The 25499-nt window shown below is 43.9% G+C and overlaps 10 protein-coding genes across 10 annotated transcripts; 2 read left to right on the forward strand and 8 right to left on the reverse strand.

The window, feature by feature from the left end:
- Window positions 1-80: 80 nt before the first annotated feature.
- V1512DRAFT_209786 (IMP dehydrogenase/GMP reductase) lies at window positions 81-1992 on the reverse strand (the record flags this gene model as incomplete). Its single annotated transcript, XM_066913480.1, has 4 exons — window positions 81-1195; window positions 1406-1592; window positions 1647-1768; window positions 1824-1992. 4 exons carry the CDS (start codon window positions 1990-1992, stop codon window positions 81-83), a joined length of 1593 nt encoding a protein of 530 aa, XP_066770624.1.
- A 2313-nt stretch (window positions 1993-4305) lies between these two features.
- V1512DRAFT_37486 (fungal-specific transcription factor domain-containing protein) lies at window positions 4306-8013 on the forward strand. The gene is made up of 5 exons (XM_066918358.1): window positions 4306-4560; window positions 4622-4922; window positions 4975-5063; window positions 5112-5223; window positions 5283-8013. Exons 2-5 carry the CDS (start codon window positions 4629-4631, stop codon window positions 7620-7622), a joined length of 2835 nt encoding a protein of 944 aa, XP_066770625.1. The 5' UTR covers window positions 4306-4560; window positions 4622-4628; the 3' UTR covers window positions 7623-8013.
- V1512DRAFT_264987 (uncharacterized protein) lies at window positions 7651-9878 on the reverse strand. Its single transcript, XM_066916806.1, has 2 exons — window positions 8636-9878; window positions 7651-8585 (listed from the first exon to the last, which is right to left on the reverse strand). Exons 1-2 carry the CDS (start codon window positions 9377-9379, stop codon window positions 8007-8009), a joined length of 1323 nt encoding a protein of 440 aa, XP_066770626.1. The 5' UTR covers window positions 9380-9878; the 3' UTR covers window positions 7651-8006.
- Window positions 9766-12614, reverse strand: V1512DRAFT_264989 (uncharacterized protein). The gene is made up of 3 exons (XM_066916807.1): window positions 11786-12614; window positions 11501-11741; window positions 9766-11451 (listed from the first exon to the last, which is right to left on the reverse strand). The coding sequence occupies exons 1-3, from the start codon at window positions 12349-12351 to the stop codon at window positions 9964-9966; spliced, it is 2295 nt and encodes a 764-aa protein (XP_066770627.1). The 5' UTR covers window positions 12352-12614; the 3' UTR covers window positions 9766-9963.
- Window positions 12615-12846: 232 nt separating this feature from the next.
- On the reverse strand, window positions 12847-14334 carry V1512DRAFT_209982 (uncharacterized protein; the record flags this gene model as incomplete). Its single annotated transcript, XM_066913489.1, has 3 exons — window positions 12847-13547; window positions 13599-14139; window positions 14191-14334. The coding sequence occupies 3 exons, from the start codon at window positions 14332-14334 to the stop codon at window positions 12847-12849; spliced, it is 1386 nt and encodes a 461-aa protein (XP_066770628.1).
- A 1014-nt stretch (window positions 14335-15348) lies between these two features.
- Window positions 15349-16296, reverse strand: V1512DRAFT_196108 (uncharacterized protein; the record flags this gene model as incomplete). Its single annotated transcript, XM_066913159.1, has 3 exons — window positions 15349-15617; window positions 15658-16059; window positions 16110-16296. Coding segments are annotated over 3 exons (858 nt in total), but the record flags the coding sequence as incomplete, so codon positions are not given.
- A 181-nt stretch (window positions 16297-16477) lies between these two features.
- V1512DRAFT_264999 (uncharacterized protein) lies at window positions 16478-18126 on the reverse strand. The gene has a single exon (XM_066916808.1). The coding sequence runs from the start codon at window positions 17970-17972 to the stop codon at window positions 16599-16601; it is 1374 nt and encodes a 457-aa protein (XP_066770630.1). The 5' UTR covers window positions 17973-18126; the 3' UTR covers window positions 16478-16598.
- Window positions 18127-18204: 78 nt separating this feature from the next.
- Window positions 18205-21342, reverse strand: V1512DRAFT_240823 (uncharacterized protein). Its single transcript, XM_066914239.1, has 3 exons — window positions 20572-21342; window positions 20392-20518; window positions 18205-20336 (listed from the first exon to the last, which is right to left on the reverse strand). The coding sequence occupies exons 1-3, from the start codon at window positions 21044-21046 to the stop codon at window positions 18479-18481; spliced, it is 2460 nt and encodes an 819-aa protein (XP_066770631.1). The 5' UTR covers window positions 21047-21342; the 3' UTR covers window positions 18205-18478.
- A 414-nt stretch (window positions 21343-21756) lies between these two features.
- Window positions 21757-22789, reverse strand: V1512DRAFT_209885 (Sucrase/ferredoxin-like-domain-containing protein; the record flags this gene model as incomplete). The annotated part of the gene is made up of 5 exons (XM_066913483.1): window positions 21757-21859; window positions 21910-22086; window positions 22140-22387; window positions 22436-22518; window positions 22570-22789. The coding sequence occupies 5 exons, from the start codon at window positions 22787-22789 to the stop codon at window positions 21757-21759; spliced, it is 831 nt and encodes a 276-aa protein (XP_066770632.1).
- Window positions 22790-23024: 235 nt separating this feature from the next.
- V1512DRAFT_265004 (uncharacterized protein) lies at window positions 23025-24558 on the forward strand. The gene has a single exon (XM_066916809.1). It carries the CDS (start codon window positions 23081-23083, stop codon window positions 24365-24367), a length of 1287 nt encoding a protein of 428 aa, XP_066770633.1. The 5' UTR covers window positions 23025-23080; the 3' UTR covers window positions 24368-24558.
- Window positions 24559-25499: the final 941 nt, after the last annotated feature.

Here is a 25499-nt window from a genome sequence, read left to right on the forward strand (position 1 = left end):
AAACGATAAAGAAAACCAGAACCAATCCATGCGCTTTTTTTACAATTATAAAAATTATTCGTCAACTAAAAGCAAAAAGTTTAGTTGAACAACCGCTTTTCATAAGAATGCAATCCGTGAACACCACCCTCGACTTGAGCAGACGCCGTTCTGAGTTCAAATCTGACAGCGCCGGTCTCTACCTGCTCGTGCAACTCGTACAAGCTGTGCATCCCAATGTCCTGCAGTCCGTGTTGGAGACCTGCGGTAAGGTACGGGACAAACTTGGTGATTGAACCTCTGTCAACTACAGAGCCGCTGACACCCTGAGCGACCAAGACCTTGTCCCCCTCTGAAAAGTAGCGGGCAGTCGCAGCGTTGTCGGTAGTGGACTGCTTCTCCATGGCGTCCAACGAACCCATACCTCTGTAAGCCTTCAAGCGCTGGCCGTCTCTGTAGAAATACTGTCCGGGGGACTCAGTGGTTCCGGCGAGCAGACCGCCCATCATGACCGCGGACGCACCAAGAGCAAGAGCTTTTGTGATGTGTCCGACGTTTGAAATGCCACCGTCGGCAATGGTAGGCACGCCGAACCGAGCAGCAAACTCGGACACGGCGCGGACGGCTGTTCCTTGAGGACGACCCACAGCCATGACTTCCTGAGTGATACAGATTGAACCGGAGCCCATACCGATACGGAGCCCGTCAGCACCGGCAGCGATCAAGCTGGCGGCCTGCTCACGGGTCACGACGTTTCCAGCAATGACCTCGATGTCAGGGTACTCGGACTTGATCCACTGGATCATCTCAATTTGGTAGACAGAGTTACCTTGGCTGGAGTCCAGCACGACAATGTCAAGTCCAGCACTGGCAAGCTTTGACAGTCTCTGTCTGTCGTCAATACGAGTTCCAATGGCAGCACCGCACAGAAGCTGCTTGGAACGGGGGACCTTGCTAGCCAAAGGATAGTGCAAGTTCTTCTTCAAGTCAGTGCGAGACAAGAGCGCAGTCAAGTTTCCATCCTTGTCAATGATGGGAAGCTTGCCCTTCTTAGATCGACGAAGAATTTCGTTGGCGTTGACAAGATCAATACCCTCAGGAGCGGTGATGAGCTCAGTCGTCATGACATCTGACACCAACATATCTTCTGTATCCAGAAACTGGATATCACGCGAAGTGACCATTCCAACAAGCTTTCCAGGAACCTGTCCGTTTTCTGTGGTAATCAGTTAGCAATTTTATACAATCAATAAGAATGTGATGCGTCTGAGTAGAGTAGTAAAAACAAGCAGATCAGAAAGAAGTTTCTCCCCACGACCATGACAGTCAATACGGTAGAACGAAAGTTAATATAAATTGAGAAATCATCACAGAAATCCACTCAAGACAAGAAGCAATCAGATTGAATGTAAACAGTTATGCTTACCAGTGACAGGGAAGCCAGCAAAGCCAAGTCTCTCCTTCAAAAGCTTGACTTCAAGGATTTTAGTGCCGGGGGACAAAACGACAGGGTCCGAAATGAAACCGTTTTCATACTTCTTAACCTTGCGGACCATCGCAGCCTGCTCCTCAGGAGTACAATTGTGATGGATGATTCCAACACCACCAAGGAGCTAATAGAAACGCGTCAGTTGGAATATATCGATGAGTCAAACAACTCAACTTACCGCCATATAGATTGCCATATCACTCTCGGTGACTGTGTCCATAGGTGATGACATAAATGGGGTTTTGAGAGTAATCTTCTTCGTGACTTTGGCTTCAAGTCCGACTTCGCTCGCGGGAAAATCTCGAGAAAATAGTTAACACCTCAGGCAAAGTATAAAGATGATAAAGAAGCATACCAATCTTCCCTGGCAAAAGCAAGAAATCATTGTAAGTCAATCCACCATTGACCTTTGAGTTCATGAGGGTCTTAACATCAAGACCATCCCGGTCAGAATACTCACGTTGAAGCACCTTCAAAGCCGACTGAGGGTCTTCGTACAACTGTGACTTATCAAGAGCAACCATTTCTGATGACGCAGACAAAAATTAACTTAAATTGAACTTGGACCGGGAAGTTATTGATGGGATTTAGAGGAAGACTTTACCAGAAAAAAGAGGAAAAGAAAAGGCTGAAATTTCAGCCTGTACGAGCTTTGGCGGCTTGTGCGACCTCCCAAAAAATTTTGCAGCTGGGAGTTTGGCTGATTCAACTGATGCAAGAATTAGCAATAAGGTTTGGGTTAGGGCAATGTGTTGCCTAATCTGACCAGTAAGACTTATTATGGCTACACTTTGAACTTGGGCTATAAACTTCGAATGTTTCCATAGTCAAATGGGAATCATTATTTTGGCGGTGTGAGAACGTCAGTAAGAGGAGTGTTGTGTCGTAAGAATAGAGAGAGACCCTTGTCTTTGGTATGACGAAAGCGACGTATCCATAAGTTTGTACGACAACACTTTTTGGAACTTAAATTGTCAATTAATCAAGTCAAAATTAATTTAGACCGTAATTTTTTATGAAAAAGACACGGATTTAAAGATAAGTTTAAAATGCTCTAACGTTTGTTGAAGAAATTAAGCTATAGCCAGAATAAATTTGGTATACGGAAGCAGTAAATATTAATAAATTCGATTAAAAAATTCTGGTAAACTCTATAATCACTACATCTTGCTGCTCTGTTGATTTTCGATCTGCCATTCGGTGAAAGTCAATTCCCGGATATGAAATATATATACGCCTTATAATCATGTTGGAAATTGACCTAGAGCCAGAATTGGTATTAAATTTTTTGACAACCGTTGATGAGTAAAAATATTTAGTATTATTTTGCTTCAATTGTAATAATCACAGTGCTCATAAGACCAGGCTGTACATACGGCATTGGCCATTAGCATTCGTACCTAGCAGTAGACGGCAAGAACACACACAGTACGAACATACCTAAACGGAGTTCTTAGAAACGTTGCTTCACATGACCACGTATATATGCTGTTATCGGCAGCAGTGGTAGCTTTAGTCTGAGCACTCACTGGTCGGTAAAAAGAAAAACGGTGTCGAACGTGCCGGACGATTCGCACCACTTCTCCACCAGCAAATGAATCAAACTGACTTACCATCGACACGACCGCGACACCACGGTTGGTGCACTATAAGTTGGAAACACGTGCTGTATAAAATGCGTAGTCCGAAATAACTACTTCATCACTCTAAGGTCTAATTGTCTCAAAACCTAACCCGATGACATTGCGTGGCGTCGACCTTCCAAGAAAGTGTTCCACTGCTATTCCATGATGGACAAGTTTCAACAAAGTGACGTATAAAAGTGCTCAGCGATGTCTCGATTTACTGTTTATGGTGGTATTAGTATTAAACATGTTAAAAACATATGTGACCAGGATCCACCCTATTCATTACGCAAACTTGCATCCGCCAGACCTTGACGTCACATGCGGCTCGCCCACTTTTCCTACACATAAACGATATTACATCACATATGTCTGTGTAAAATACTCTATACTGCATGCAAAAATGGACCCTGAATCGAAAAATTCTAGCCGCACAATATCCGTAACTGTGTTACATCCATAATCCAGGGTATGCCGGACGAATTCTTCGTAATCCAGGAATTTTTCCCAACTTAATTAGAAAAAGAACACGACCCGGTTTAAAAGTCATTTTGAAGTTGCAACCTTCGCTTATTGAGTAGAATATGAACTTTACGATCATACAAGCGTTTCCTGTGACTGGAAACACACCAAAAAAATTTATTTAGTAAAAGCGCAATTCAATTGATGCCGCAGATACTTCAAAAACCGTTTTGATGACCCGCATGAATATAGAGATTAGTTAGATTGTACCGGTCAATATCGTGGTCCACTCAAAATGATGAACGCTCGCTTTTTGACACTGTTTACATATTGTACTGTAAAACTTCAATCGCGCCGACAAATCATTGTATCTGAACTTTCGCTAGCGGTAGATATAGACTTAGCGAAAAATTTAAATGGAGCAGCCATAACTTTTTTTTGTGTATATTCACAGAAATTTACTGTATTAGTGTCAAATATTAAATAGTACTCATATTTCCAGTGATACCTCTATAGAGTGCATTGTCTATATGATCCACGCACTTCACTCGCTGGACCTGAGATCCGGCTCCTGAAAACTCTATGTGCACATCAAGCCGGCTCGGAAGTCGGAGTGCTAGATTTAACCCTATTAAACTAGCGGCATCGCTGTGAATAACGTCATAACCCCAACCCTAGTAATTATTCCCATCGGGGCGATCGAAGCAAGGCCAAGTCTACCGAAAAAAGATGCAATATAGCCCCAACTGTCGACTTTGGAAATGCGCGTAATCTAACTAGCGCCGACTGCTTGACGCGTACCCGTCTAATGTCAATTAAATTTATAATGACTTCACTGGCACGTGCACTCTCAAACGCTCCTCCGTCGCCTTATAACTAATCCGTTCCCGCTGTTCAACCCCGGACAATTCAAACTTGCTCTTTTGTTCGCGACTTGTTTTTTTACTTATCTACTGGAATGTCTTTCAACTGGGACAATCTTTTTGTTAATGTAGATCATTAGAGGTAAGTTTAGCTTTTGATCAGCAAACTTGCTTTCGTTCATTGTTAACTCATTGTATAACAGCACAATCATGTCTACTCCTCTTCCCTCTTCTTCACACGATATCAAACCCCATACTTCAAATTCACAAGAGCACAGTCTGTCAACAATTAGTAGAACGTTTTCATCGGCTTCAGAGAGTTCACAAACAGGGCGGAACCATCCCACTCTCTCACCACGGTGGCCAGTCAATCTACATGGCAAAGTTGCTATACCCCGTAATAGAACTTCAGAAATAGAGTCTGTGGCGTCTTCATCTGCTGGCACTACTCGGAATTCGCGGATATCACATGCATGCGAACCTTGCAGATTGCGAAAGACAAAAGTGCAAATTACAAGTTCTGAAGTCTAGGCCACTTACTAACAATTTCTCACAGTGTAGCGGCGAACGTCCAGAGTGCTCACACTGCAAGACGTTTCGGATAAACTGTGTTTATGCCAATAACAAACGTGACCGTGTCAAAGAGTAAGTTTTGGTTGTTAGTTCCCGACTGGATATACTTACATGCTTTAGCGAACTTCAACAATTGAGAGACCGAGTGGCAAAATACGAGAGAATTTTCCGGCGTATAGCGCCTTCACTCGACCAGGATAATAAAGAAATTATAGTTGATGCATGTCCATCGGTATGGCGGAATTCTAAGATGAAAAGATTGCACGGTCGGTACTGACAAGGATACGATAGGTTGCTAAGGAAGAATCTGCAACGAGTCCGATTGAAGTTGCTTCTACAGTTGCGGAAGAGGATTTTGGTCCTGAATCTGGCGAGGATATGGTGTCTGCCGAAGTCGGTTCTACAGGATCTGTAGACCACTTGAACGAAGATATAAATTCTATTGGAATTTCAAGTCCTGAAGGTTATCTAGGCAAGACATCAGATTTTGAGTGGATCAAGAAGGTTTTCGAATTGGTGAACGACGAAGCCAGTGAAGATGCAGACAATAACAGCACTGAGACTTTGAATATGAGAATGGTTGACATCGAAGTTTCTTCGTACAACCTTGACGATCTCGAGCTGTCTGTTGGTCCAGTCGATCTGTCATCTATGCCTCCGAAGTACATTGCTGATCAGCTTATTGACGCATACTTCAATACGGTACACCCGTCATTTCCAATAGTGTTAGAGCCTTTGTTCAGGTACCAGTACGATTTGTTCTGGACAGGCTATCTCAACGACTCGTCTTCACAGTGGCTAGCTTTGCTAAATATTGTTTTTGCAATTTCTGCAATTTACGCTCATCGAACGAAAAGTGAGTACGAAGGTCATGAAATGGACCATTTGCAGTACTATATCCGCTCAAAAGTTATTGAACACGACGTGACTGCACCCGGAGACGTTCAACATGTACAATACGTTGCGTTGCTAAGTTTTTATCTGCTGGCATCGAATCAACTCAATCGAGCTTATTCGATGATCGGTCTGGCTGTGCGACATGGACAAGGCATTGGCTTACACCTTCGCATCAACAGGGCGAAATTGACAGATGCTCAGAAAGCAGTTCGGGTCAGACTTTGGAACAGCTTATTTGTACTCGAAAAACTAATTTGCGCTATGACCGGCCGGCCGTCAATAATCGTAGATAATATGGTTTCAGCACCACCTCCCTCGAACGACAGCCGAGAAGACAGTTTTGAATTGATGCCGCAGTTGCCACGCAGAGCGGCTTCTCCTCGGTCCAGTTCTTGGAACGCGCAGTATTTTGTTTACCAGTTTGAACTCACAAAAATCCTCGCGAAAGTGATGGAGAAGCTGTATGCTGTGGACGTGAACAAGAACTCATGGAGTACTGTGCTGGATTATGTTGATGAAGTTAACAAAGATTTGACTAAATGGCACGAGAGCCTTCAGCCGCCGTTCTTGGTTAAATTGGAAGAGCTAGACAGCGAAGGGCAGACTGATGATTTACAACTACACCGGATGAATTTGTCACTGGCATTCCAATATTCAGACGTTTTGCGAATGGCAAATCGCCCGTGTTTGTGCCGAAGTGAAATCCCAAACGAGTCGACAAGGTCCAAAGAGTTTACACAGAATGCAGCGGTCCGATGCATGCAGGCCGGCCATCGCACACTGTCGATGCTGCCTTTTTTGATACCATCGGAAACGGTGTCAGACCCTGCTAAACGAGCGATGAATTCTATTCCGTGGTATAATACCGCACACCACATTATGGGATCGATTTCAGCTATTGTGATTGGCCACTTATGCGATTACAAACCTGCCTGGCCGAATGAGTCGGACGTGATTTACGATGTCGATAAGGCATTGGCTTGGTTCCAGATGTTTGAAGAAGAAGACATTACTGCAAATAGGTGTGTTGACATCATCATGGAATTTAAGGAACGAGTGGTACAGCGCACTTCTCCATCGTTAATGCCACCACAGTCCAGTGGATCCAGACGTGCCTCGAGCACGTCGACCAGCTCTCTGTCGCGGCCACAGTCGCAGCCACAGTCGCAGCCACAGTCGCAGCCACAATCGCAAATATCTGATCTTACGACTGGGCAGTCGACACCATATGGGTCATATCATGTGTCTAGTTCAGACCACAATAGTTCGGAAACAATGGATTTTTCGGCGGGTACTTCAAGACTGTACACCACGGCTGGGCAAAACTATTATCCAGCGTTTGATGTGGAAAATTTTGGGCAATTTTCACCAGGACAGCCCGGCGGCGTTAATCATCAGTACCAGCCAGATCCTATGCATCATCACCTGTCACCAATGGAGGATCCTAACCAGGTCCCACTTCATTTTTACAACGGCCTGTCTAATCCTCAAGACATGGTTAATTTGCCGCCTACACTGGACAGTTCAGATCCAAGGTTGATGCATATGATTGATTTTCGAGACCACACTTCAAGCCAGTCTTCATCAATGCGACAGCCAGATCTGCAGCAGCTTTACACGCAGCCAGAATCTGCACAACTGTCATACGTGGGCACCAGTCTTCGCAGTCGCAGGACTTTAATGGAAGGGCTCGAGCCGCATGACGTCATTGATGATGAGCCGCGGCAGAATTAAGGGACGGGTCTGAGAATTTCAGGCACGTGCATATAAATATCAAATTTTGTACATTTTTTTACGACATATAATCTATTTATGCTTCAGCTCATGATCGTCATTAGTTGTATTATTGGCATGACATTATCATGGAGTAATGGTGTTGGAATAAAATGACGTAAAAAGCATACTTTGCGACTTGACGTAAGATTCGTGACAAACGCTCCGCGCACTGCGATTGCGCTATACTTGTTTCGGTTCGGGTTTAGCTGTAGGTCGGCAAATGATCAAAGAGTGACGTGATAGTATACAAATGAGTGCATATCTGTAATGAGTGGCAGGCCATTGTTGGCTTTTGGTTGTAATGATTGTGGTACGTTAGCAGCGCGATGATTTAAATGTGAATTAGAAAAAGTTCGATCGGTTGTGATTTTGACGAGGTTCGCTCATGGGCAATGGGGGAGATGCGGCCACAATTTGGTACGGATTTGAATATGGCATTATATCTTTGTACCGGTCATCAAAGAGTGGCGTTTGCTTGGGTGCTCTAGATTCCGGAACGGGTAAGTATCTGTTGGAATAATTTGAGTCGACGCTCGTCAAGGGTAGTTTGTTTAGGCTCGAGACTGACGAGATGGCCGAAAGAGGGAAGGTGTCGATGCCATTTTGCTGGCTGAGTTGGTCCTGCATGATTGCTCTGCTCAGGTACTTGTCTTCGTACCGCGGGCTTGCTTTGAATGTCAGCGAGATATGGTCACACGGGTGCTTGTCTTCAAACTCATTTCCGGAGTAGTCCAATTTCATGCCGTACTCGAGATCTTGTGGCCGGACAAATAGGAACGCGAACAAGGTGATGCAGCACAGAAGGAAGGCGTGTAACGGCAAGGACACGATTGAGAGGTATTTCATTGCTTCTGGGATCTTGTGTGATGCATCAATTGAGTCGTTGAATGATCTGTAAAGCAACTCTGGCAACGTGATGGCCTGCGAATCAGTTAACAAATGGGCAGATTAGGAAGCGCAAATCAACTCACAGTGCAAATCAGACCAACAACGGCGTACATGAATGCGACAAGACGGAACGACAGCATCCGTGCATGGAGCCGCTTGACAGCTGCGTAGATGATCAATCCCGCGATTCCAATGACCAGCAGCACCAGCAATGCAATCGAGACAGCGCTTGCTGCAATCGCAGTCTTCGTCCCCATGTACCAAAACAATGCGCCTGAATCTCTGAGGCAGATCCCGTACACCCGCGAGTCGTTGGTGTAGAGCAAGTACACAGGCAGCCAAAACACGACGATTGCGGCCGCAAGCACGACGACCTTGGACACGAACTTGAGGATCTGCAGCGGCACGTGGTTTTCTTCTCTCGTCTCAAGCATACTCTGGTTGTACCTGGTTGCGGCCACGTCCCGTATTGAGTCCCAGATCGACGGGATGATGAACATCAAATGAACCATCGGCAGCGCGACGGCTTCGAGCCAGAGCAGGATCGGGAACACGGACGCGCCGCTGCTCATGGTCTCGCACTCGCTCTGGCTTTTTCTAGATGACACGACAGTGTTGAGAATACTACATAGTCCCAAAACGATTGACAAACCAATAACCCGTCGCTCAAATACACCAAACAGCATAAACCATCGTGACCTTAAAAATGGCATGACCTCCATCTCCTCACTCCACACGTAATGAACTACTACTCTCCCAATCACTAGCGCAGTTAACAGAGCTGACAGTCCTATGGACGTAGCAAATATTATAAAAAGAGAATCCATGTTTGATCTCAGTTTGTAATCAGAAAACGAAGAATATGAAATTAATACTGAACGAGCAAGAACAGACAAACTTGACAAAGGGGGAATTTGATCGGTACAGATTACGCGCGGATGATAGAATCTCCTTCAACTTTGACAGAAAAACGCGCTAGAAAGAACAAGAAGGCCCAAGTGTAAAATCGCGGTGGCGCACATATTAGCGCGCATGCCTGGAAAATTTCGCGTTTGACAATAAGAGCGTTTCGTCTACGCGTCGTGCGGCTCAGACGCGTTCGGCGCGCAGGCACGTAAGGGGTCAACATATTTGTTGCAACAAATTCTGTCGCAAAACACAAACAAATTCTTATCTTCGAAACAACTCAATTATACTTAAAATGGCATACACTGATGAATTGCCAGAGAAAGTTTAACTGTCATAACATACTGATTAAAAATAAAAAAAAAAAAAAGGGGACGATGATCGTCAAAATGAATTTCAAACTCCAAAATTAATGAATATGTCCACCGCCAAACCGAACTGGACGCTGTTTCACAGACATCACTGTATAGTATATGCGTATATGCGTATATGCAAAACTAAACTGTCATCTCCATCTAGGTTTTTCTTTGACGATTGGGTTCATGCTCTTGCGCGCCATCGTCTTCGGTCTTGCGACCGACGGCGGGTTCATTGCCGGTAAATGATCAATCCCCGCTGCCGCAGTCCCATCACCGTGATAAGTAATGTAATATTTTTGCTGAGAGTCAGGTGACAACCCAGCTGGTATCCTGTACCCGTGCTTCTCTATCTCTTGTTGCATCTGTGGTGGAATCGCAGGAACAGGTGGCACAACTGATGTCTTAATTGGGGATTTCGTCCCCTGTGAAAGATTTGACTGTGACTGTTTCCTGGCAACAGACAAATTCGGGGTACTGGTGTGGTGATTTAGCTTTGTGCCAGACGTAGGCCCAAACGGATCTCCAGATGTAACACTAGTCTTTCTTGCTGAAGACGGAATCACCCCTTGCTCTTTGACCATCGCAGATATTGTCTTTGCCGCATAGTGAGGTGTATTAGGTGCCGGTACCGGAACAAGCGACTTGCGTGACGATCTAATTGTTCCTGTCGGGGTTTCCTTTTCAACCGTCCTGCGTGCGCTTCGAAGTTGGGCTTGACTTTGCTTTCTCGTAGGAGTCTTTGGAACAACTAAATTGTTCTGTCGCATCCCATGAGACGACTGTGGCCGCTTGAGACTTGTTGCCGGATTGGAGTTCAACGTCGCGGGAATAGCAGGCACAGACGGAACAGGTGGAATGCTTGTTGGCTTCATTGGTGTAAACTTTGGTTGCGGAATTGCAGACACTCGGCGTCTAGAATCAGTTATCCCTCCAGTTGGCGTGCGTGCCTTCGGTAGTGTTCCAGAATGAACATTTTCTTCAGCAACATTGCATCGAGTAGGTAGAGTAGAAGGAGTAGGTAACAGCTGATGCTGGCTGACTCGAGGCAACGATCTAAACTCAAATTCGAGAAAACTTTCTTTTCGCTGCGTAGGTGTCGTCGGTCGATTGACGTATAATTTTCGAGCTGTCGTAGATGACTTCAATGGCTCTTCATCAAACGGCGATGAAGATGACAGCATCAACTCTGGCGACCCTGACTCTCGTCTATTAGTAGCTGCCGATACAGACCGACTACGACTAGCACGGAAACTAAATTCAATGGTAGAACCTTGGTTAGAAGATACCGATGACCGCATTGAAGATCGCGACTCTCTGCCGGCAGTGGAATTAGTAGTCTTTTTGCTAACATCGGTGCCATAGCTTCTATCTATGTGCTCGATTCGTCTTTGTAAATCTAGCCAGAAATTATTGAGATGTGTGTAGTCGCGGTTAGTATCTGCATTTCCTGTGACTTTGTCGTCAATTGCCCTTGACATCAAACCGAGCAACTTGCAAATTTCAGGTACAGTTTTGATCATCTGTGCCTCGTAGGCATTTAATTGCCGACCATTACCGGGGGATCCCAAAATACTATCAGAAACACCACTCAGACTGTCAATACACTTTTCCGCTGCTGACATCAATTTTCGTATCTACATAAGTGTCAGCCGTGACCTGCAAGAGCAAATGCAGATCACATACCTGATTGCTAATGTCTTTAAGCATTGCAACCCAACGATCTTCCCCAAGTTCCTGTCGGGTAGCGTCTACATATTCAGAGAGTCTCTTGTACTTCGTGTCCAGCTTGTGTTGCATTTTTGTCAGTTCAGTTGACGCGGAAGGAAAAAATTGATCTATTCTTTCTTCTAATTTTGATACTCTCATATTTAGAAAGTCAAGACTGATTCGCAGCGGTCGTATTTTCTTTGTTAATTTTATCAGTCTGAACATATCAGCAGTTGCAACTTCGTAGAGTCAGAAACATACTTTGCACTAAGCTCGCGATCTTCGTTTGTAAGACAAACAAATTTGCCATGATCGAGAATAGGACTTTGATTTAACGACTTGACCAGACCATCAACTTCAAACATGTCTGGAAGCTGTCGTGGACTGTACGCTTGAATTTCAGAAACAAGAGCCTGACACTCGTCGGCAACAACGTCGAGTTCAGACATGACAGGCCCGCTTAATTCAAAGTATTCTAGAGCAACGTCAACCTGTGCCCGGCTATTCTGCAGCAAGATTCTAATATCTTCAATCGTCGACAAAATCTTTTGCGCTAGATGTTGTTCTTGCGCTGCTTTTGTCTTCAAAAAATCAATTCGGCCCAACAGGTCTGCAAATTGTCTCTCGGTCATGACGAGATCGACCGCGCCGTCTTTGGCAAGCTGGATGGTCGCATACCCTGCTACTTGTTGGAAACTATCTTTAGCAATCCTGATTTCACATAGCAAATTCTCAAGTGCATCGTCGTCAGCGTCGATCGTTGGAACGTGAACGCCTTCGAGAAGTCTGGCCTTGTCAACCGCAGGCTGTATGCCTATTGCCGGCATTTGGGCTTGCTGCAAAAAAAAATAGCAAGTTGCAAAAATTGCAGCCTCCGTGGTTAAAACGGCAAGTACTGGGAGGGAATTAAAGTAATGATAAAACCAAGTCTATGATCCCAGTCCGGTTGGAAACTTAGACAAAAACAAAATAATGCTGCAAGCAAGAAACTAATTGAAACAGGATCTTCAGATCTTACTATGCAAGATTAAAAACCAAAAGTACTCGTCAAGTATGATATAGATTAAGGAAAGTAGTAAACGGGACAAATATGACGAAGTGTGGTGGAGTAGGCCAAATTGTGTCTATTTACATTCTGCACCTTTCCGGAAATGTGTAAACACAACCATAGATTTGCGCTAAACCCAAATAGTGCTGTCATCAGTCGCAGCTAAACTCTATTTGTCTACCCTTTATTAATGTATATATTTCGTAGCTAAAACACAAAATAAGAACCAAAAAAACATATTATACATTCTGCTATAACCCGTATTTTTTTTATATCACTCCCAAGTACGGCCTTTGTCAGAAGACGACTGTTTTGGAATTGTGACGACTCCAGTCTTTAGTAGCAGGGCAAACAATACCGATCGGACGGCGTGGCTCACAAACACCAATCCTATCAGACCTCCGAGCACAAGCAAGATCATGAGCACGTAGAGTCCAGATCCTGCACCTGACGCTCTGACGGGTTTTGGCAGTTCGTCATAAACTATACTATGATCTTTATAGGTAATGAGTGCGTTTCTGTAACGAGCTGACGACGGCGTCAACGTCAAGACGTTCTTTTGCAAGAATCGCCTCCAGCCGGCAACATTAGGGGAAGACGGGGACGCAGCGGTAAAGATCTTTGAATTGTTGAAATGCTTGACCACGTTCTTGACCTCCTTGTCATATCTTCCAGGTTTGACAACGAGGATGATGAATGCATCTGGGTTTGCTTTATAATGCACGTACTTTATAAAAGTGTACAAATCATCAGCAAAAACAGTACCAGGCACTTGCTCTCGCAAGTCTTCATCGCCGACATCAATGACGATGTAACCTGGTGTGCTGATTTGCAGAGGTTTAGACTCGTGGAATGAATACAAACCAGAGTGGTGATATTCTTGCTTGTAAAACGGGTCAAAAATTACAGGACTCAGACGTGGATACTGTCTAGCAAGACTCCTGCTTTTGTGTCCACACTTTGAAAAACAGTCGGCTATTCATGATTAGTGAATTGAAGGCCTAAATTTACTACTTTAAAACATACGTGTTGTAATGTGACTGTGACGGATAGAAAGTTCTTCCGCAGCCTTGTATTCGGCACTAGTCAACGCAAACCGCTCATCAATATGAGCTGGCCCTCCAACAAACTCAACGTATGGTAGAACACTCTGATAGTCTATCCAGTCGGAATACTGTCTAACGATAGCTGTTGGGATGTAGTAACCTTTCAGCGACAACGGGAATCCATGTCGCGAGGACGTGACTTTGACAACGTGCGGTGCTCTGCTCGAAATTGAATCTGGAGGGATCGTTTCGTCAACTGGCGAGCCGTCTTTGTATGCTGATGCACTGGTATCAATTGCTAATAGAACCTCGTGCTTTAGATCTTCCATAGTGACAGCTGTTGAGACCTCGAATGGCTCGCCTCCGTCAACGGTGACAACGTAAGTTAAGTTAGTGTACTCTTTAATATGTGGTTTCAGAACCAAAGTGCAGTTGTCTCCAAACGTGAGCAGCGACACGTACGTGCCTGGCCATACCGAGGCAGTATACAGTTCGCTATACCGATGCCATCTACCCGTGAACTAAACCCAGTCAGCTCTCACTCTCAACGCATGCCTGGATGCGGCACTCACAGCAAACAACGTCGGCTGCCCGACCGGAGTAATCAAAGTCTCGGAATTGGGCTTGTATTTCATATCAAAAAATTCCGAGTGATATCCACGCGTATCCTTTGCCTGTACAGCGACAAATCCAAGCACCAACAGCACAATGCTCATCATATTCAAGTGTGTCCGTCTCATTGTGTAATTCATCTTCGTTACGCGTACTCAGTGCTTGAGACTCAATTCGTGACGCAACAAAAATTAAAAAAATAAGGCCCCTTTGGTTGGTGATACCTGCAGACTACCTCAATTGAAGCGAACAACTAATCTGCACACCAATAAAAATTGTCGACTAAGCTGCAATTGCTGAGCTTGGCCTCACGAATTCCGTCTTATTTGACGACAACCAACACAAGCTCAATATTTTGGTGAGATGTTCTGATTGTTCGCTCCCGCCATGGGCCGCCCGTCCTCACCGTAGTCAATAACCCTTAACCCAAATAATTTGAAGTTCACTACTGAAACTACGTAGAAACCAGAGACTGATTAGAATTGTTTAAATTCACAGGTAAGAAATACAGAAGTAAAAATACTCAAAGTCAGAAACAGATGATACGAATGCGTTAATAAAATAACGCACTAACATTTGGTATACACGCTGTCAGTTGAAAGTTTTGGGACAGGATTCATGATATCCTGCCTTTCTTGCTTCCAAAACTCCCTCTCAAACACGCTAAACGGGACGATCGAAACCTGGCCATCTTTAGGCATTGTCTCTGCGCCTACAAGTTCAACATTTTTCAGTGCGACGCTGGTCTGTTTCGACCTCATTTGTCTGAGCGGAACCGATTCATGAACCGACTCGTTGGTAATAAAATTGCCTTCCAATGTGCTGATGTCGCTTAGACACCAAGACAAAACACTTTTAACATAACCCTTGACAGTGCGTTTTTGTAAGTTTTTGTACCTACCTACCCGGCGCGAGGCTACACCGGTCAGACAGTACAACTTGCCGAGAAATCCACCAAAAACGTTGCAGATAGGTCCCAGATACCAGATTGGTTGTTTACCATGTTGTCGTCGCTCGGGAACTGGTTGCCGAACGCGCTTGCCGTTGACTATGGTATAATCCATTTGGCCGTCGCGCGTGGTATGCCCGGCAACGATGTTTATGTGCAAGTAATTCAAATCAAACTGCAGCAACTTTTGACATTCTGAAACCATCCAAATCAAAGGGCCGTCTGACAGCACATTGGCAACAGCGTCATGAGAATGTAAATAGTTCGATTTGGGCACGCTATGTGAGAAATCACCACCACCTACATTAATGTGCGCTCCATTGAACCATACCTGCTTGTACTTTGAGCTATCACGATTTGGAGGGAAAAACCATAACGTAGGTCTAAACGCCTTTCTAGTCTCATCTAAAGCAAGAGCGTGTAACGCATATTCAACATCTGCCTAATTAGCTTTGCCACTTTATGTACAAACACATACTGCAAGTCAAGCTCAGGTTAAAAAACTCGTATTGGTTCCTTTGAAACGGAAACAATCGAGGTATTCCCAACGCACCAATGGTGTCAAAGCAACCAATGACCTTCACAATCACAGCATTAGGATTGACCAGAACGTTGTTCTTGATAAGTGCTTGCTGTATGGCTTTCAGTTTTGAGTTTTCGGCAAATTCTCTACTGGTGTACAGTGTGAAAATGTCGACAAACTCAGACATACCTGGTTTTTTCAGCACGCCAAAGTCTGAGATGAAGCCGTTTATGATTCTGGCTAAGAACGCGCCTCGAGAAAATCCAAACAAGAAGATCTCGTCACCGAGCTCGTAATTATAAGATATAAAACCATAAATGCTTTTGATGTGCTGCATGAGACCCCATCCAAACAAGCCTGGTCACTGTCAACTGATGAATAACACCAATCTGCTCAGAACCGCGTACCTGCTAAGATGTTTCTGATCGACTTGAAAGGTCCAACATCAGTTCCAAGTCCAGGATGGTAGTATGCAATTTGCGGGATCACTACACCATCCACTCCCCGACGATCTTCAGTGCTAATAGCACGCGTTAAACGAGCTATATTGCTAGGATTTTGAGTAGTATCAGATAGTGAGTCTTGCCATGTTCCTAAAATAAGTCAATACAAGCATTCCAGATCAACAACAGCAAAAAAACCATCGCATAAAACAACTATGCGTTTCATTTTTCAAATTTACAGCACGTAACAGAATGGGTATAAGCACAGTAGTAACTTATGGTGAACAGGTATTTTGAGCCAGGCCGAACAGCAAATGAACAATGGGTATGGTACCAAATGATCTACATTAAAGTTTCCTTTAGATTATACCCCACTATCGTACTACATACATCAACTCTACATTGCACTACCCAAAACAAACCAAACTAGAAATTCAAAAAAAAGCCTCAAGTTTAAACACTTCGGCTTGTCTGTCGTATCGGTATGACTGTCGTCCGAGTGACTCGGACATCAATTGTGGTCGAGACAATGAAAATTACGCTTCTGGCGTCTGTGGTCGTGTATCGTGTGATAACAGGCACTTCGGTCACATACGTGGTCGTTCTTGAAGATGCCAACCTAGGGAAAACTCGAGTAGCAACTGCAGCAGACGTAGTTGTGGGACGTGCCACTGGGCGTCTGATTGAAGATGCCGATCTTGTTGTCGCTAGTCGCGTGAGAGCAGTGGAAGTCTGTCTGGAAAATCCAAATGGAACAGCAGATGTTGGGGTTCGTGCGACCGTAGGCGTGATTCGTAATAACGAGGAGCTTCTAGTTACAGTAGAAAGTGTCGACCGGCTAGTTGAATGAGCAACAGTTGACGAAGAAGAAACGGTTCGTGCACTTGAAGAGCTAGCAGTTATAGAAGTAGAGGCACTTGACGTAGTTGCACTCGTTCTTCTTGCACTTGTACTAGAAGTAGCCAACTCAGACGTGCTAGCGATTATGACCGAACTGACTTCAGACAAACTAATTGTGGACGAACTAATTGAGGATGAACTAGCTGAACTAAAAGTAGATGTCGCGTCTCCACCGGCGCTGCCACTCCTACTATTATGATGCCTTGTTCCGACGCCGACTCCTACACCAACACCAACACCGATCGCAATGGCAAGCACAACAAGTATACCAATAATCCAGTTCCGTCTCTGTCTTGTTTTTGTCGGAGTGAATGACTTTTCCAAAAGAACCGGCGTCTGCTTTACTGTACCTGCCCCGTTTGTCGCTGGCACAGCAGCCGGCGCCTCTGCTTTCACAATTGAAGGCGGTATAGCAGTTGTTGAAAATGGCGGTACTGGCGGTTGAGTTGATTTAGGAGGAATGACTGCAGGTTCTGTGGTTGCGGCAGCAGAGGCGGCAGCGGCAGAAGGTGGAGCAGCAGGTATTGTGTCTACCGAGTCCACTGAGTCAACTTCGTCTTCCCGTGCATCTATAAATGCGTCAGTGGCATATGCGTCTGTATCGTATCTTATTTCGCTGTTTGAAGTGAAAAAACTGGTCGTGCTAGCCGAGGGAGACGGCTGTACATACTCATCCCCAGTCTCGTACTGCGTTGCCGGCGGATCCACCACCGCTCTGCTCTGGCTCGCAGGAGTGATTGTTGCTTCTGTTGCCATAGACGAGACCGAAGGGGCACCAGAGATTCTGCGCGGGTTTACGACGACGACTTGGGTCGGCTTTGATCCTACAAGCGAAGTCGCGGTCGCGGTTTCGACCTCTGCGGCGCTGTCGATCGACGTCTCTCGTGCAAGAGCGGCGTCAGAGTCAATTGATGTTCTGGCCGACATTTGGTGCGAGTTCAAAGCCAGATGGGCAGTTGGACTTTGTGCTTGAGTGGTTTTGAACGTGTCCAAAGGCCGGATTTTTTACGTAGAATTTCCCGAGGTGGGCGGGCGGTGAATGCAGTCGAGAAGGGTGCACGGTTAGAAGTTCTATACGCCGCGTTCTTTCATAGTTTCAAATTACAGTTATTTCAAACATAAAGCGGTTTTAATTTTATATTTATTCATTTATTCCTCGGAGCAATTTGAGCAATTTAAAGTGTCGGCCAAAACTACGAAGAAATATGTCAAAATTACCAATTTTGGCTATGGAAGTATTTTCTATAACCAAATCCGGTAAAACATCGTCGCAAGCTTTGGCTCGAAACGGCCATCTCGTACCTGAAACCTAATATTGAACCGGTTCAAATTATGGTTCGAGAACTGCACATCGACAGACAGTAACAACTAACTTTAATGCAAGGTGAAACAATTCGAATGGTAAAAAAAAACACCATTTATATACAATCTGGTTACTTAATAACTCTACACTTCTTGAGTGTGTCGCCGTTTTCAGCCCCGACACCAAAATCTTCAATGTATAAGATCCCTTTTCGGTCGACGATAATCAATTTCTGGCCATTAGGTGAAAACGCTATCGAAGCAGCCTCGTTGATCTTGTTTGCATTCGTCACATCAACTACAGCAACCACCCGTCTATGTTCTGCTTCCACCCGTAAGAAATGTGTCAAAAACACGGTACCGTTCCGCGCCAAAAATGCGGCCGCGTTTGCACGCGGTGAGATTGCAACCTGATGGACTGCTGTTCCGACTTCGTGAAACCGTGTGACCATCTTTGGCTGTAATAATCCACTACCAGTGCTACTTTGCTGCACCGGCTGGCTAGGAATCCGTCTATTGGCATACACTTTGCTGTTGTTCAAAACCGCCATTGTGTTTGTCGAATCGTAGTCGTCATCATTGTACTCGTCTGATCCAGTTTGCGGCAAGCCTGTCGACGACATAGTTGAGTTCCCACTCACGCTACTGTGAGCTCGATGGAACATGTTTGCAGGATCAGGCGAAGACTGTGCTGCTATTGGTGGGATCTTGGTGTCAATGATGATGGGATACGCGCTATTCGCAACCGATGTAATTGCCAAAAGTCTGTTACCAGGGAAAAACTGCATGCAAGTGATACCTTCGGATTCAAACGAAGTATCCAGTCTGCGTGACGATCGAATTACCAATCGAGGATTACCCGGATCATATAAATTGATTACCATGAATCGTGATTCAAGAATTGTGCTGCATGACAGTAACTTTCCATCATTTGAAAACGACAGTGTATTTAAAGGATCGCGATATGGCATGTCGATCTGAACAGGTTTGATCTTGGTCGTAGATTCTCCAATCAAGTGGCTCAAGTTGTGGAGAATAATCACCGGTAACTCAGTGCCAGACACAGGATCTTTCGATGTTACTGCGCATGCTAGTAACGTGCTCTCTTGTGATATAGCAATACATCTAATCGGGTATTGCGAGATGTCGGTATACACCGGCGCGCCACCTTTATCTAAATCCAGAACCCGGAGCACACCTTGAGTACCGGCGATGGCAAGAAATCTATTTGACATTGCTGCTAGTGTCTGCGCCCAGCTCAAGCTGCGTAATTTCTCATCCGGATCCCGTTTCGTACACGAATCCAGCGACGGACCATATTCACCTGACGACTTTCCGACACAAATCAGCGAAGGACCAGATCCTAGTTTATAGCTTGACGGTATCTTAAATGCTTCCCATCGTTTTTCTGCTACCAATGCAAATCGCCTAGTATCTGGCGAAATTGCTGTGGCCTGAAAAACTCGCCCCCGAGGAATGACTGAAAACCCTTTGTTTGACTGTGTTGAATACCGGACGTCTTTCCGATATATAGGGAAGTTTTCAGAAAAGTGCTTTTCACGAACTTCGTCTTCGCGTGTAAGCATGATTGGAGCAGAATAGGACCTTGCATTTGCCGACCAAGGTTCGAGTGATGACTGAGCTGAACTAGAACTAGGAAAGCCGTGGTTAAAACTCTGGGTTGAAGTTGGAGAAAGAAGTGACGAGTGAGATGTTAAGGAAGACGATGCCACGCTGAAGTCATGATCATCTGCTCGACTGGATCGAGAGCCTTTGTGCGATGCAGTTTCAGCAGATGTTGGTGGAGTATTTAGAGTCTGTCGAGCGACAGTAGAAAATAAGCTAACAAGATTCATTTTGGGTGAAGGTGGAGCCCCACCGGCAACGATACTGGCCGGGTTTCGGTCAGAGCTTGACCGATCTCCAAACTCGTTTGTCGACGATTGCCCGCTGATTGTTGACGAGATCGGATTGAGTGAATCACTGTCGCTATATTCAAATCATTAGAGACTGCAGCAATCGTAATGAACATAAATGTACTTACATTGAGTTCTCTCCAATTTCATTGCCATTACCATCAAGCTTTAGCCTAGAAAAAGTAGGCATTCTAGGTGAGTTACGATGCCGAGATAACTTGGTCTTCTGTAGTCCCATCTGGAAAACGAATGGTTCTATAATGTGAAATCAGAAAGTAGATCGGACTAAACCCTCATAAGAAGCATACCTTCTTCTTCCACTTCTTCCTCACTGCCGACCTCTTCTGGAATTGGTAAGCCGAGCTCTTTACGCTTGTCCATTACTATTGAATAAATGTTCCGTAGCGGAACAACCGGCCGCTTTAACTCTGTAGGATTTCCACAATTTGGACATACTTTCAACTGCAGATTTGGCAGGCGAGATCGAGCCCACTGCTCTGAAGCAACACATCCACAAGACAACACAGAGAAGTCATTTGATGGGACACCGTACTTTGCGATTGGACAATGCAGTTCTTGCAAGATTGAGTCCAAGAACTGAGTCCAATCATCGAGCTGAACTGTAGACGAAGACGAAGTCGAACCTTCTCTATGTTCTCTAGCAATCTTTTGTTTTGAATCTGTAGAATCGACCGAAGCTTCTGATTTAAGTGATGACTTTAGACTTTCGGCTAAGTCTAGGCCTGTACCCGCCGTATTCACTTTGCTTTCTGGTGTGCTCATATCCAACGATCCAGGTATAAAAAGACAAGTCCCAGTTAAACCAAGCTAGCTTAGTCGGACGGTACAAAGACGTTCGGGAATGACAATGACATGAACCATTCGGGTTCGATGAATAGAGACTAAAGCAGAGTAGTAGATGTCAAAAATGATTGAGAGATTGGGCAACAAGATTAATGATAAGGTGACTTTTCACACAGAATAAAAAAATTAAAAGCAAATTAAATGTTAAAAAATATTGCGGGGAATCTAATTTTTGGTGATTAAAATATTGAAATGTTCTTTTAACATTCATAAAGGGGGATGAAGGGTACGGAGAAGTGGAAACGGTACAAAACACCCCATTTAGACGGGGTTTAGTAGTCAGGGTTTTAAACTCAGCTAACAGGGTTAAAAGTAAAGTTCGATTTGACAGGCCAAACAATGGAAACAGATCGTTTTCATAGAAATTTTAAATTGAGGTTTGGTAAACGACATGCTTCTATAAAGGACAAGTATTATCATATTACATTATTAAATATAATTTATGTTTATTGTTATAACAGATTAGCAATAATTTATATTAAAGCTTATCTTATCTTGTTGACTCAACAATTAACCGAGTTTTCCTATCTCTAGTCTCAGGTCGAGCGGTGGATGTTTATGTAATACTATTAACATCAACGTAATACATTACGTATTATAATAGAGTGTTTAGAAAGTAAAAACTTTATTTATTTGAAAGCATCTCCTCTATAAAGTTCTTTAATAATTATTCCTTTTTCTACTGTTTGATCAACAATTCCTTGGACATGTTCTGGCCTAACATGACCGTACCTGACGTATAGTCAGTTTAGTTCTTTTTCACCCATAGAAATATTTCTTACCAAACTGATTGTCCTTTATCTAAATAAATCACATTACCAGCGTAAGCATGCCCGCCAACATGAGATGCTAGACTTACTCGAACTCCAGTCGGGCTTTTGACTTTGTCGTAAAGTAAATTTTTCGAGCGCAAAACAAGTTCGAATTCTGCAAATATCATGGGCCCTGCAATTCCGCAACTAATAAATAGTTAAATCGAGATAACTCTGCTTTGCACCTTCTTCTATCTTACCGCGCATCTCTTGTTGTGTGACCGCATATTATAATAGTCGGAGATACCAAGTCTTGTACGTTTAATATAGATTCTATGTTTGGCACCTCATTCGCCCGACTCGGGACTAGGTAATTCTTAACAAAATCTTCTATCTGAGTATCTGGTATCGCGGGAAAGTAAAGACCATCAGGATAGAGTAAAACTGAATGATCTTTTGAGTTAGTGCTTGGAAGCGACGTACTTGTAATCATGAAATTGAAGTCTTTCTGCGTTTTATTAGCCATTGGAGGTCCATAGTCACACATCACGCCTACATCTCTGCCAACCCCAGATAGTTGAATTTCTCTGACTTTAGCTGCAAATGACGTCGGATCATTTTCTACTCTACTAGGCCAATCTGTTGTGATTAGATCAAAGTCAACAGATGACACCGAAACAATTTACAAACCAGACTTGCTTGAACACACCAATACTTGTCGACACAGCATCGGAACGGTTCCTTCTAATGTAGCATCTGGGTTCACAGATAAAGACTCCGGATATACAGGTTGACAGTACGTGCATCCGCTGTCGAATGCTGGCAAAGGACATTTTTCAACAAACTTGGTCTCACTACTCAATCTGCGTGAACATGAACTAAATGCCTGTCTGGACAATTGGCCAGACATAGTCGCCAAACTGGTAACTAGTTGTCTTGCGGTAAACATGATTGATAGTCGAGAAACCAGCAAGTCAACTGCTTTTGAACGACTGTCAGCATTACTCTGTCATGATCACGGCAAGTTCCTACGATCTAATTCCCGGCAAAACGTAATCGGTGAATCTCCGCCAGTACTAAACCCGTGTACTTGTCAGCATACTTTATACTACCCCACGATGTCAGTCAGGAAGTAAATGCTGCACTTTTTCTGTACAACAATTGGCTGCTGCCTGTGTTTTTGATTGAGTAAGAATACAAAATGCCGATGAACTTTTTGAAGGAATGGTTTGCTGGTGCAAGTGGGACTCGTAGTACAAAGAACAAAAGTGAGCGACTGCCTGACTCTGAAGCTGAATGGACTGATTTAACTGTGAATTCTGACTGTTTGCAAAACTGTTCTGCTGATTACGATAAAGGATTATGTACTCCAGAGTTACAAACTTCTCCGCTAAGAGCACGAGCAGTGGAAACTAAAAATAGAACACCTTCACTTGAATTGATTGACAAACTTGACGCACTTCTTCCTGAATATGATGGGCTACGCACGCAGGCTCCTAACCAAACTCACAAATCGCCTATGGTAACCGAAGCAATTGAGACCCTTAATCAGCAACTTTCACCTTCTGGGAAAAAAATTGAACCTTGGAATTTGCTAGCCGAGTTTCGTGAGCTCGACATAAGACTTCAACGATTAGAGATGCTAGAAATGATGCTGAGAGTCCAGTTATTTTCGACAAATGGAACTTGTAAGTTCATGTTACAACCCACACTGATAAACGATGCCGGCCGTATAGATCATCGGGACCATGGCGACGAATCGATGGAATTATTGTATGAGAATGAATTAATGGAAACCATGCTGACTCCGTCGCTTTCGTCGCCAATCAGGAATCTCCGCGGTGCATGGTTTAAATCAAATTTGAAAGAAATGTTATACCCTGGGTTTTGTGGCACCTTGGATGAAGGTCGATCAACAAGTTTCAGTTTCGAGTCTTTAGATACAGAGCACCAAAATAACGTTTTAATGCCTCTGGAGGAAAACAATGACAGTGCAGACGAGTATCTTGACGAAGAATCGGAGATTGAGTCTATGAGCGACTGCTTTAGTTACAAAGAATATGATGATTGCGATGAAGACCTTTGCTTCAATGAGAACGACGAGCTGGGCGAATCGTGTGATGACAATTTGTTTATGGAGCGATTAAGTTGCTGCACAGATGACACGTCTAGTCAAAGTAGTGAGAGCGATTGCACTACAATTCACACACCAGATTTACCTACAGAATACGATATCGCAGACGACCAAGAAATTACAGAACCAATCATGAACATGCTAGGCGCAACTAAAAATGACGATTCATTCTTTCAAGACGAGAGCACCCGCGCCGTCCTGGCCGAAATATCGCCGAACTGCGGTGTGATGAATAGTATTGGCAAAAGCCGCGACAAACCTTTCATCAATACTGTGAAAAAGGTCCGGTTCGCAGAATGGACGGAGGTGAGAGAGATAAGCATACATAAAAACAGTCAAGATGAGATTTTTTAAAAAAGTTTTGTGGAATGGCGGAATTGATGTTGATATGGTAAGCTTGGACTTCTCGAGATCCTATCACTGCCAAGACAGGATGTCCAAATATGGATTGCACCTCACGCAATATTTCTGGGACAGGGTCTGTTAGTGTATCATTATTAGTAGTAGTATAGACGAATTAAAATCATTAATTGATGACAATCGGATTCAACTTTTCGTGTCGGACGAAATAACTAGATAAATAATGATTCAAGATATCAGACTTGCAATCCTTATCGATCTCTTATCGGAAGTTGCACAAAGGCCAAACTACGTCATTTCAAGTTTTGAAGTTTTAAATCTGAACTGTATCGATTTTGTACCTGATCGAGATTCTGCTGACAAACTTCTTTACACTGTATGGACCTGCAATTTTAAGTTACTCATCCATTAGTAGAAGATTGCCGAGACTTTAGTGAGAAAAGAGTTTTGCGATTATTCTAGCATATTCGCTTTTGCCAGTTCGACTTTTTGAAATTCTTCTTGGCCATTACAGTTATTTAAGGTTGGGGCCTGTGCAGGGTTAATAGTATACGTCACTCTGGGGGTGATGGTCATGTGCTGAAGTCCCAACGCGTTAATGATCATTGTCACTTCATAATTGTAATGTATAGCACTTCTCTTAAATAGTGTATTTTAAATAACAAACCCCGGCAATAGATACCCATACTTCTATACATACTGATAATGTATATTGAAGTCCTGATAATCCTCGGTACTTGGCGTACAAAGCGTCAGGACAGTACCGAGACCAGATTATCGTGATGTTTCAAATCCTATCCACTATTACTCCATCATTTTCTACTATTTTATTTATTTATTCTTTTCTATTTTATTCTATTTTCTATGGAATTTCTTAACCAATAATTGATTATCATATCATACCAGTAGAACTCAAATTATGACATCGTTACTTAACAAAGAGGCAGTGAAATAAAAGTACTGTCAGCTAAGAAATAAGGTACAAGCACTAGTCTTAATTCAGATTAGCGTAACTGCCCAGCATGCACTATGTTTGAGACAATGGTCCGGGGCGAACCTTTAAATCCTGTGCCTTGTCCTTCCGGCCTCGATTCCTCCTAACTCCTCCCTAACTTACCTTTACCCG

Source organism: Lipomyces arxii (genome assembly GCF_038497795.1).
Source record: "Lipomyces arxii strain Phaff 12-163 unplaced genomic scaffold V1512scaffold_12, whole genome shotgun sequence".
Taxonomy (NCBI): Eukaryota; Fungi; Ascomycota; class Lipomycetes; order Lipomycetales; family Lipomycetaceae; genus Lipomyces; species Lipomyces arxii.

Excerpts from the sequence above, each read along its gene's own strand:
- V1512DRAFT_37486 (XM_066918358.1), top strand. The coding sequence starts at position 4,629 with ATGTCTACTCCTCTTCCCTCTTCTTCACACGATATCAAACCCCATACT. Across the intron at positions 5,064-5,111 it reads AAACGTGACCGTGTCAAAGA|CGAACTTCAACAATTGAGAG; the intron begins GTAAGTTTTGGT and ends TACATGCTTTAG. Across the intron at positions 5,224-5,282 it reads TAGTTGATGCATGTCCATCG|GTTGCTAAGGAAGAATCTGC; the intron begins GTATGGCGGAAT and ends AGGATACGATAG.
- V1512DRAFT_264987 (XM_066916806.1), bottom strand. The coding sequence starts at position 9,379 with ATGGATTCTCTTTTTATAATATTTGCTACGTCCATAGGACTGTCAGCT. Across the intron at positions 8,586-8,635 it reads TTGTTGGTCTGATTTGCACT|GCCATCACGTTGCCAGAGTT; the intron begins GTGAGTTGATTT and ends ACTGATTCGCAG.
- V1512DRAFT_264989 (XM_066916807.1), bottom strand. The coding sequence starts at position 12,351 with ATGCCGGCAATAGGCATACAGCCTGCGGTTGACAAGGCCAGACTTCTC. Across the intron at positions 11,742-11,785 it reads GATCGCGAGCTTAGTGCAAA|ACTGATAAAATTAACAAAGA; the intron begins GTATGTTTCTGA and ends TGATATGTTCAG. Across the intron at positions 11,452-11,500 it reads TTAAAGACATTAGCAATCAG|ATACGAAAATTGATGTCAGC; the intron begins GTATGTGATCTG and ends ACACTTATGTAG.
- V1512DRAFT_264999 (XM_066916808.1), bottom strand. The coding sequence starts at position 17,972 with ATGTCGGCCAGAACATCAATTGACTCTGACGCCGCTCTTGCACGAGAG.
- V1512DRAFT_240823 (XM_066914239.1), bottom strand. The coding sequence starts at position 21,046 with ATGAGCACACCAGAAAGCAAAGTGAATACGGCGGGTACAGGCCTAGAC. Across the intron at positions 20,519-20,571 it reads GGAAGAAGTGGAAGAAGAAG|AACCATTCGTTTTCCAGATG; the intron begins GTATGCTTCTTA and ends TTCACATTATAG. Across the intron at positions 20,337-20,391 it reads GAAATTGGAGAGAACTCAAT|CGACAGTGATTCACTCAATC; the intron begins GTAAGTACATTT and ends ATTTGAATATAG.
- V1512DRAFT_265004 (XM_066916809.1), top strand. The coding sequence starts at position 23,081 with ATGCCGATGAACTTTTTGAAGGAATGGTTTGCTGGTGCAAGTGGGACT.